The sequence below is a fragment of the Oryx dammah genome, unplaced genomic scaffold (genome assembly GCF_014754425.2).
Source record: "Oryx dammah isolate SB20612 unplaced genomic scaffold, SCBI_Odam_1.1 HiC_scaffold_28, whole genome shotgun sequence".
NCBI classification, from domain to species: Eukaryota; Metazoa; Chordata; class Mammalia; order Artiodactyla; family Bovidae; genus Oryx; species Oryx dammah.
The window spans coordinates 72920305-72932362 of NW_024070212.1; the positions used below are offsets into that span (position 1 = coordinate 72920305).

General features: G+C 35.6%; 1 protein-coding gene across 25 annotated transcripts in view; it reads right to left on the reverse strand.

Annotated features, from left to right (window-relative positions):
- The window catches only part of SRSF11 (serine and arginine rich splicing factor 11), a 46759-nt gene that overhangs the window by 23895 nt on the left and 10806 nt on the right, over window positions 1–12058 (reverse strand). For 3 of the 25 annotated variants that reach the window (XM_040232591.1, XM_040232590.1, XM_040232589.1), the window contains exons 1-3: window positions 10845–11250; window positions 4490–4623; window positions 610–2433 (exon numbers count right to left, since the gene is read on the reverse strand). In XM_040232591.1, coding sequence (XP_040088525.1) covers window positions 610–876 — 267 coding nt within the window. In that variant the 5' untranslated portion in view covers window positions 877–2433; window positions 4490–4623; window positions 10845–11250. Of the gene's footprint in view, window positions 1–609; window positions 4446–4489; window positions 4624–10844; window positions 11305–12058 lie in introns of those variants that run through there. The other 22 variants (XM_040232599.1, XM_040232593.1, XM_040232600.1 and 19 more) reach the window with 17 other exon arrangements.

Genomic DNA, 12058 nt, shown 5'->3' on the forward strand with positions numbered 1-12058 from the left:
CCCGACCTAGTGATCAAACCTGGATCTCCTACATTGCAGGTAAATTCTTTACCGGCCGAGCCACCAGGAAAGCCATGTAGTAGTTAAAAAGAAATCCTCATATAAATGGAGCAAACAGTTCAAACTCATGTTAAGGATTAACTATTATAAAATTGGCTTATTATACAATTTTATACATCAAGGTATCTATGAATTACCCAGATCTTCAAATTCATCTTCACATTATCTACTTAATGTAAACCCCAAGAGCAAAAGATAAAAGGGTATGTGGAAAGAAAAAAAAAAAGTCAACTTCACACCTTAATTTTCTCAGTTCAGACGAACATACTAAACATCTGCAACAGAAATATGCCTCATGACTTATGGGCTATTTTGAGAGTCAGTGACAAAATGATAAGATATATATTGTTTTTGAGAATGTCCTTAAAATATAAACTACCACTTTAATACTTATGATTATAATACAACAGCATTTTACAATACTCTGACCATGTGACAATAGTCTGTGAAGTGGAATCACACAGGACTCAAAAAAGACACAAATACATTCAGATTTATCCACCATTCTGTGTTCGTTTCCATGCTTTAAGAATTCAATAGAACTAATACCTGGGTAAGTGGGTTAGGAGTAGGCAGGAGTCCACCACCAGGCAGAAGACCTGCCACTGCATTAGCTGGTGCCAACAGAGACAAAGCCTTAGTCTCATCAGGAATAACTCCTGCAGAGAAACACCCATGCATTAGAACACACTCTTCTGCAAGACAGAAAACACACAAAAACACCCAGAAAATGTCTCCCTGATACACCACCTGAGTTTGTTGAAAGTACTTATGTTCGCTAAAATATAAAGCTTGATTTCTATGATTATTTATCATTAATTTTATGTCAGAATGAAACTTCAATGTGTGAAAATTTGTTTCCTTTTTCTCTACAAATGGTTAAGTTTCTAGAGTAAAAAAAAAATAGCACAATACACACTACTTTTTTGTTAACACTGCCAAGATTTCATCACCTGTACTCGATTTTTAAGTCATGAACCAAACGTAAGCAAGCACAGTCGGTTCTCCAGGGGTGTGCTCTCAACTTTCAAAAGCTGTTTTATGAACAACGACTCGTGTCGGCTGCTTCACTATAAAGCACACAGAAAAATCAAGATACACAAGACAAAAAAAGTTTGATTTAGGGGTTAATAATATGGTACAGTTACTATGATTTTCTTTTACACCTACCATACAATTTTGTAAAAATTAAGAGAAAAAAGTATGTAAAGGAAATATTCTGTTGAATCAAGAGTAGGGCTTTTGCTGACTCATGAAAATGAATATGAATGTTTCTGAAGGTCTCTGAATACACACAGGATGTGTGTGGGAGTGAGTGAGAGGAAAAGAGAAAGAGAAAAAGTAAAACATGGCACATTCCTTACCTGTACAGTAAAATGCTTTATGTTCCAATATGTGCCATGCTAACCATACCAAAAAATGCTGCTATATAGTGTCAGTTCAAAAGCTAACTTAGCCAAACTCCTAAAGCCAAAAACAACATGTATGTCTGTTTTTAAAGCCTAATCTGTGTATTCAGATAAAATCTAAGGGTCCTGAGACAAATATTTATGTAGACAATTTAAATTCTATCCAACAGCAAAAGCCCTATACAGATGGATTAATCTGTTAATGTGCCCAAGCCCCCAAAATGAGAGTTCAATAATACAATTTAACTACATATTTGCAAATACCAGTAGTATTTCTGTAATACATATTAAGAAACTGCATCTCATCATAAAACATACAATATGTACAGGGCACTTAAGAGAAACTGGATAAGCTGCAGAAGAAAACTGTTGGGTGGTATTTTCAGCAGGGCCTGGTATATAGTTCAGGCTGAACCAGGGAAAAGAACTGTAAAACACAACAACAAAAAAGAAAAACCACTGTTAAATAAAGGTAATGGTTCCTTCCACCTAAACTGAGAAGTGCCGATAATATAAAACAAATGTATACTACACAGCACTGTTATCTTGCTTGTGTCAGAGCTGTCATCAATTTAGATACCAAGAGTTATGGAGGGGGGGAGAAGGGAGAAGATTTAGATATAGGGCATTAATGCATCAGTATTAACAAACCTACAAAGATTATGGGATAATTTTGCATGCAAAATTATGTCTCAAGAGGATAATATTAAGTATCAACATCTTGCTAAAATTAGTGCATTTGCAACATTTCTGGCAAACTAAAATCCTCTTGAATTTATTGTGAGACACCGGATAGAAGATCTGCATCCATTAAAAAAAAAGTCATGCATCTGATCCTCTGATTAAAAAAAGACTATTTAAAAATAAAACTACAATTTAAAAATAGCAATGAGGCCCCTCACCAGTTAATTTTCATGCGTCAAGAGTATTTTTTTTACTGCTGCTTTGATAGAACCATGAAATACTGCATGAATGTGTAGAAACGAAAGAAAAAGAAACAGACAAAAGAAACAAACATTAACCAAGGAACCTAAATAGTCCCCAAATCCATTATTATTAAGAGTTCCTTCCAAATTCAGCTATCTCAGTTTTATTGGTTAAACACTATTCCTTACCGTAGACTTTGTGTCTATTGCTCTAAAACACTGACCAAGAAGCAACGGCATAATTTAAGAGCTAAAACCAGGGTGAATGGTGACAAAAGGGTTGAGTACATCAGTTATTTAGTGGAGGCAACATTAATACAGCATATCATACCAGTAATTACCAGTAATATACTAATAGATTCTGTAACTAAATAGTTCTGTAGTTCTAATAATGTACTCCCTAAATATGTTTCAAAACAAATTAAAAAAAATTACTATGGTCTAAAAATATTTATGAAATCTTGTTATATGATATACTGTATTATGTTCAAGGCTTGGGAACTATGACATAATATTTGGCCAAAAAGAATTTTTAAAATTATAAGGCTAACTAGTGTTTTGCAAATTACTCACATGATTTGACCCTTGTTCCAAAAGCTATGTTCTACATTTACTTATCCTAATTTGAATTCTGTAAATTTTCTCTTGATGGTAAGTCATCCTACAACAGGCACACTGACAGAAAATTGCTTAATCAAAACACACTCACAAGTTTATCACTACATATATATATATATACACTTTAAAACCTTAAAACTGGGCTCATATACTTTAATAGCATGGAGACAGATTTACTGTTATATAGCATGCCTTAATTTATCCATGAATGCAATTTAATTTCTTTAGAAAACCACAGAGGAAATTTTTCTAAGTTTTAAGGACGAGACATTTCACAATTTTTACAAGGAATGGTTTTAAATGTTCACATCAGTATTCAAAGATAGCAACTAAAGTTAACAGTATCTAGATTCTGCTTCCACTGACCAGTTCACTAAGGAAAGGGGAAAGCATTTATACCCTGGTCAGCATATGTTAATAAAATCCAATAATTTTAACATATTTCAGTGATTTCTTTCACTAAATTTATAGTTACCGAAAAACAAATAAAGTAGCAGTACACTGGGAACAAGCTAAGTAAAAAGTATGTCTTAGAAAATTTCACAAAGTGGAATAAAGATAGTGTTGTCTTGTCACAGTGGCTTTTTAAGATCCAAAAACCCTGCTCATTATTTTTCTGCCAAATTACTTTAACAGCCTAAAATGTAAAAAGAGAGAAAATGTAGTTAACAAATGGTTACACCAGGAAAACACTTGGGGGACTTGAGTGCTTGCTGGCCTTTAGTTAATGTCTAGAATCCCCTGTAGCTGCAGAGGACCCACTGTTTTTCAGTCATCTGGAAGAGTTTTGCATTTGCCTTCTCCACTACAAAAATCACACACACAAATAACAGAGAGAAGAATTTATTATTTAGAGATATTCTAGAAAATACAGCAAGAATGAACAAGAAAATCTGGCATAAAACAAAACACCCAGTGCCCATTTGGCACCTAAGCTATAGAAAATATTAAACTTCATAAAAACCAAAACCATTGCGACCCTTGGTATACTGAAATTCAATGTGGGATATATTTTTTAAAGTTATTGGTAAGAAGAATCACTAAGAGAAATCACTATGGAAATAAAACCAACCTGGTCACATTTATTCAAAATAGAAACATCATCATGCATTTATTTGAAGGTTTCTGTGTAAATGTTCATGAAGTGAACCATTCACCTTCAGGACTTTTATATAAAACAATATTAAATTAGCTAAGTAGATGTATCTTAAGGAATTACGATTAGGGAAGTGGTTTTAATGAACTTAAAATGTTTTAAAGTAATGCAAAAGGTTAAATATCTTATAAAAACAAATCAGATTTTGAATTTTAAGTTAGGAAGCCTTCATGTAAAAACTATGGACCACAGTATAACAAGGGTTTCAAAATGTTAATAGCTTAGATTTTTTAACATGCTACTAATGCTCACTCTAAAACTACACTGAGGTAGATGGTCATCATAGGATGCCCACATAGGTAGTTAAACAAAGCACAAACCTTCTGCATATGGTACGACTATCAAAGCTCTGTCAACGAATACAGTGTTTGTCAGATGCTGTGCCACAACTGCTGAGTCCGGATCATGGAACTTAACAAAGCAGACTCGGGAGGAGACTGGTAAAGGCGAATCACTAAAAAATACACAGATAACATAAAGAAGAGGAAATTATAAGCAAAACCACAAATGAATGACTCACAAATACTTGCATTCAAAAGTATAAGAGGCAAAGAAGTACATAACTGCACACATATTAACCAGTTCAAAAGTACATGGCGTTTTTCAATCAAGTACTATTCACAGAACTGACTATAGATAATTACACCCAGAACAATCACTGTTTAAATTCATAATGCATCAAGTTAAAAACAGTTTGAAACCAGTCTCAAGAGTCTGAACAGATCACAAAAATGTCAACATTTATTTCATAATATCAATACCAGGCATTTAAAAATACAAATAGCAAGTAATTAGTTTTGGCTTGGAAAACTTTTCATTATGTATGGCTAACTTTTTAAGAGTTAAAAACAAAAATTTTCCATTTCAGGGACAAAAAAGTATTATGGTCAAGTACATCTATTTGACAATCAATGAGTTTTCTTGACCTGCCTACTAAATGCCCTGTCCTCTTTCATCTATAGCTAATTAAAACTCGCAGGCATTATAAATAGTTAAGGGTCTCTCAGGGCAGTTTCACACAGAGAAAAAAATTAAGCACTCACGGGAATACTACTACCCCCACCTATTACCCAAAATTTCAATTAACATAAAGTCACTTTCCTTGGCAACTTGTTTATGTAAAACAAAAAGCAGCTAAAGTCCAAACAACAATCACTCTAAGCAAGATAAGATTAGGAAGGGAGCAGAGTTGTTTTTTCAAAGTATGAGACAGTTAAATTTCTGCCATTAAACTTTTTGTGGAAGGAAAGATTAAATAAGGTAGGTCTCTCTGCTAACACCAAACCAAAAGCTATTTGAAAAACAATGAACTAAAGTAATCACATTATCCCAGCTTTATATTAGAATCTTCGAAGTGGGGGGGAGGACTACAATTAAATCAAGATCTCTGATGAAGGAAGTACTGAATGATGCCATCTTTAATTTTCCCTGATGATTTTAATATGCACCCAGTGTAAAGAGCCACTGTTTTGTTTAACAAGCCAGTTATATCTTGAGACTCAATAAAGAAGAGGGAAATCCTGTAATACTTTTGAATTATTAGAAGGGGATAATTGTCAACTTTTCTAAGTAAATGAGATTTTAATATATGCATAAAAACTGGATTACATCAGATTGTTCACACTAAGTGTTTCAGATTAAGTGTTGTTGAAAAGAAACATTTTCTTACAATTTGGGTACAATATGAAAATAAAAACTTTTTACCAACATCAATCTATAATCTGAGAACTCTAACCTCTTGAAATGTAAGTTTTCTTAAAAGCACTGCCCTTATTAGCACAGATGCTAATCTAGGTTCAAAGCAAAGCTGTCAATGTATGTACTGAAATGGATTTAAGCCATATTGCTAGAGAAGTTTACTGGAAAATGTTTTTTTTGAAAGGATACAGTTTTTTTTTTATGTGAAGCATCACTGTTCTGAAATTTTAAAATGCTACACCCAGTATAGTGAAAATAAAGCTTTTTCATCATTAGTACTAGAGCTACATAGCTCTTCCTATTTCTGACAGCCACATTTTTACAACTAAAATAAAAAGCTCTTTAAATGCTATCACTTTATGTTCTAAAGTGTAAGCACTTACATTTCTTAAAAAGTGACCCTACTATACATCTCTACCAATGACCCAATTTTGTTCCTATTTTCAGGGCAGGGATAGAGATGCAGACATAGGGAAGGGACATGTAGACATGGGTGGGGACAGTGGGATCAACTGGGAGAGTACGGACCGACATATATACACTACCAGGTGTAAAACAGCTAGTAGGAAGCTGCTGTATAGCACAGGAGCTCAGTTCGGTGCTCTGTGACAACCCAGATTGGGTGGAATGGAGATCCAAGGAGGAGTGGGTATATGTATACACATAGTTGATTCACTCTGTTGTACATCAGAAATTAACACAACATTGTGAAGCAATTATACTCCAATTTAAAAAAAAACGACCTCTACTATTTCTTTGACACCATCTATCGTCATCTAACTGAAAGAAAATATAACTATCAAATATTAGGTTATTAAAGAATATAAATAATCAAGTGTTCTAAAAAATTAGGAAAGTATGCCTACATGTGCCCAATGTATTTCCATTCAGTGATCTTAAACGTTCACGTTTTTTTCTACCCACTCATGAACGTGTAACATTATTTGATTACTCTATTATACCTATAAGTGGTGGTGAGGTAAAGATAAAACATGAACAATTTAAATATTATGGGAAAGTACAGTAAGAACGCAAAAGGGCAAATAATTCATCTCTCCTCACTTTAAATTGTCGTGTAAAACCACTTTGTACTGTCACATTTTCTCAGTTAAAATCAAAAAAGAGACGTTAAGAACTGACATCGGAAATTAATTTTCCCACCCTAGGATTTTGTGCAAGTACCACTGCTAAAAATATGACTGTTAAGAATTAACATAGGATTATGTTTGAATTATGTTTAAGAATTAAACATAATTTACCTTTAAGAATATCCTTACCTTTAAGAATTAATATAGAAGAGGCAGTGCAGTTGAAAAGAACTGAGGAACAAGATAGGGAAAAGGAAGCCTCGTGTGATGCTTTCACCATCTAAGAGTGGTGGTGGTATTGTGTCTAGTTTCTTACAGTGACCTCTGAGGCTTGTTTCAGAATCTTCTGGGATGCACACATAAAATTCAGATGACTGTTTTCCACCTCAAGCCCACTGAATGTGAGAATCCTTTTCAGAGGAAGGCTCTGATTCTTAACAAGATCCTTAGCTGATATTCATGACCGCTAAAGTAGAAATTCTGGTCTGGGTCAGTTCTTTCAACCTCATCTTAATATTGAGCTAACCATTTCAGAGCAGAGAATTTTGAGCTTATAAACAAAGTTATCTCTTAGGCCCCACAAAACAGCAAGTCTGTGACAAAATTAACTCTGTTGACCTCATATCCTCTTTCCCTCATGTGTCTTATTTAGTTCTAAAAAAGACCATAGTAAATTGTTGCATTTAGTTTTAAACATAAATTTTATATTTTTAAATTAAAAAATTTTAAAGAGAAATTATGTTCTCTCCCTTACCTAACTATACTATGTTACTTATATGATCCTGAAAGTATCTCTTTTTGGTCCCTGACAAGTTAGTAACGGTTTTATCTCCAGATAACAGAATTCTTCAGTTACTGAGTAACTGACATACACTTCTCAAGGATCATTACCTGATAAGCATTCCAGTGACTTTCTCCACTGATACCCCAACTAAAATCAAACATTTGAAGAATACCTATTAGGTGTAAAAGAATGATTCCACTCACAAGTTGCTTGGCTTTGAAGGAAATCATGATGAAGTGGTAGAAAAGATCGCATTAGGTTTCAAATACTAGTTCTGACACTGATAGAAATCTATGTGAATTTCAGTTCACTCATTTGTAAAACAGGATACAAAGCTTAGTTCCTCTGTATATATAATGGCTATCATACTGAAAGAGGGATAAAATACTACTTTATGAAGACAGGTCATATCACTGCATGGAATTATAAGTTAGCAATTTCTGGCTTAAAAGAACCAAGAAATAGGTGAATTTGATAAGGGGAGACACCTTCTTGAGGTTCTCAGTGAAATGTTTATGATCCCAGGAATTTTCCCCAGAAGCAGGAATTTGGGGCTAAAATTAGAATTTCAGTAGGTGTGGGTCGGAACTCAGTCACATAATACTTTAAAACTACCCCTCAAGTGATGTTGATGACCCCAAGGAACCTGATTCTAGAAGACAGAGGAGTTAAAACTTGTCTTGGTGAACAGCTCTACAGAGAAAAAGCAATTAAATTGAATAGAGAAGGCAGAGAGTGGTTGCATTTTTATTAAGCGTGAATCGCTGACATTTGAACAACAACAAAAAAAGCAAGCATGTCAGAGTTCCAGGTGAATATGAACACCTTCTGGGAGAAACACAGACCCATTAAAAAAAAAAAAAAGAAATCAAGTAACAAATATATTTACAATCAATAGAATTTCAAGTTAAGTCATTTAATCTTATTCTATGAGTAAGAGTAAATTTTTGGAGTACTTCTGCAAAGATGACCCCCTTTTAGACTATTAGGACTCCACAGCACATTATCTGCAACAAGCTACTACTGCAAACTGTGGGGAGCTTAAAGAAACCGTCAATAATTTATTTCCGAATTGTGCAAGTCGGCTTATCCATTAAGACTTAAATTAGTAAAAAAAAAACAAAAAAAACAAAAAACTATATATTCATACACATATAATATTAAATGAGCAACAGGATCTACATTCACACTATTCAATTTGGAAAGGCCACTAATGTAAAATTCACTACATTATAACCTATTTTCAGAAAAGAAAATGATCTGTACATGGGCGCATATATGAAGGAGTCAGAGCAAAAATGTGTCAATACTTATTCTTCCCAATGTAGGAAAAAAATCCTTTTAATGCATAGCACCCCAGAGATCAAGTTACCTGGAACACACAACTCTCCTGGTTAGGATGGAACCCCTCCATTGACTACAAATCAAAAACCCAGTCTGTTCTATCATGACTCCCCCTTGAGACAACAGACAAGGTAACATCCCACACTTGTCATCTTTTTATGAAAGTATCATAAAAAGAACATTTTCATAAGAAAACCATTTCATAGTCAGCAACTCTTAAAAAAAATTCTTAATGACCTGTGGGACTAGAAATAATTTTCTTATAAATAAGTCCAGCATCTCATACACTTTCAGAAATAACATGATTACAATCAAGTAATAATAATCAGATGTGTCACTTTCATTTCCTGCCATTTTACCATTTATTAATACTACTAACGATAAAAGGAATGTTGGGAGAAACTAACAGCAAAACATCCATTTCCTTAAGTTCTTATTATGAAAGCCATTTATCCTTCATTGTCAAAATAAATACCTGTTTAAAATAACTCCAACAGAAAGTTTGTTCCTAGAATTCTACACTTCATGTAAATTAACTCTCAACCTCCCTCCATACTTATAGTACTTACTCCCAAATTAAAGACAACACAGCACTTGAGAACACTATTATCTGAAAATACTTTAAGGAAAACATGATGAAATACAGTAATAAATACCGACTACAGTATGATCAACTTAGACAAGCACACAGATTTATCATGCCCAGGTTATTAATGATTTATTACGTCCACAACAATGGATTCTTTGAGGATTCCAATCTCCCGTTTAGTACTTAAGCGGCATCATAAAAAACTTATGGTACAGCTGGAACTGAGTACCCACTGATAAGAAGCACTGGACTGCTTTTATTACTTCAAATTTTTGCTCTAGTATTTATCACATCTTGTTATAGCTTTTTTTTTTTTTTTACAATTATTGCACTCATTTAACACATCTGTGATAAAAATAAGAAATGTAAGACAACAGGATACAAACAAAAACCCGTACACCCCAAACTAAAAAAATTAACGTTCTAAAAAATTCCTTCTGAAGAACAATTCTAGAATATAAAAAATGTGTACGTTATTTAAACAAAGGAAAATATGAGGTTTCAGCTGTAACTCTTCTCATTTTAAAAAGTACTAAGGCTCACTGTGGAAAAGGAAATGGCAACCCACTCCAGTATTCTTGCCTGGAAAATCCCATGGACTGAGGAGCCTGACAGGCTACAGACCATTGGGTCGCAGAGTCGGACACGACTGAGCGACTTCACTTCAAGCTCACTGAATGTCTGTCAGAGTATTAACTGAATTATGTTAAATAGGCCAGAATCACTTAACAATATGGAGCAGTAAGCGAACAGTTTACAAAATTCAATATCAAAATAACACAGAAACGAAAATTTTTGTTACTTTTCAAAGAATTCAAACGCCGTCTTTTTTTTTTTTTGAGAAAGTAACCTATACAAAATACATAAAATGGAGTCTGTCTGGCTTTTAAGGGCCCCAAGAACGACCACGCAGGCACAATTTAAAGAGGAAAAAAAAAAAAACAAAACCAAGATTAGAAGCCAGTTGTCTCCTAAACCCCCAAACCCTGGCTCTGTCTCTTTGCATCAGTAGTAGGCCTAATGCAGATTTCTTTCATAAGTAAACCCAACAGCCAACCTCAACTGAAGCAGCCTAGCCCGGGGAGGCATAGACAAGGGCCTGCAGGAAATGGTGTGGGTAGGCCCAGGCTGGGGAGGAGTTAGCAAAAACCGTGATGGTGGACGGTACTCACTCAGGCGGGAAGAGGCGCAGTTCGTCGATCTTGCCTAGGAAACCGAAGAGGGTCCGCATCTGCTCAGAGCTAGCGCTCGGGGAGACATTAGTCACCTGGATTACCTCGGTGCCGCCGCCTCCGCCGCCGCCGCCTCCGCCCCCCGGCCCGCCGCTGGGGCCCGGGCCCGCAGTGCTGGGGACGATGGTAGTGTTGCTCATGGCGCTGCTCGCGTTCTCGCTCCTGCTTTAACACACCAAACACACAACAAACAGTGAGAGGGAGGGGGAAGAGGAACCATTCGCCGGAAAAGGCACAGGACGGTGTCCGAAGCTACAGCTGCTCCTGCTGCCGTCGCCGCCGTTTCTCCGCCCCGCCGCTCGCCGCGGGGAAGGAAGAGAACGCGCGAGTTCGAGACCACGAGAAAACAAACGGCCGCCCCCACCTCGCCTCCAACCACCTCACTCGCGGCCCGAGCTTCCCACAGTGCCTTGCGGCGCACGAGTGCGTCACCGTCGGCTCCGCCCCCTGCCGGCACAGCAAGCCATGCTCGCAACCGGAAAATACGCGAGAAGGGGCTGCTGTCTAGTGAAAGGCCTTATCTCCATCCCTCTTCGCTCTTTTCCCCCGACTCCTAAAAAGAGGAGAAAGGTATTAACTTCTTTTCTTTCTTTTTTTTTTAAAGCACGCCTCCACTCCCCGGCAAAAACTGCACACTTAAGCAACTATTCTTATTTAAAATGCCCAAGGTATTTCTTTGTACAGAGTATCTTCTACAGATCTGGTCAGTCACTAATGAAATTTAACCCTAGCTATCAAGAGTTTCCTCCCCACTCCTATGAAATTTTCTCTTTACCATCCACACATCCTTGTAATACTAAACTTGCAACGAATTTGCTTTGCCGCTAAAATCTTCAAAAAAGATATATTGTTACACTCACTAGTGCTTTAACAAATTCACTTTTTTAAAGAATATTTTACAGAACCCAAATATGTTCAAGTATGTTATCTAAAATTTCTACATAAGAACTTCCTTTACATGCATTTCTTGCTTAAAATAATTTTGATCATAAAAGATCCTTGCCAAATTTTAATAATTTTGATCATAAAAAGATCCTTGCCTAATTTTTCAACCTCATGTGAACTATTCTCCCACTTTCAGCCAGTGTTATCTAAAGACTTACAGTTACCCAAACCTGAAAAATCTTTTACTTCGCTGTGCCTTTCCACAAGTT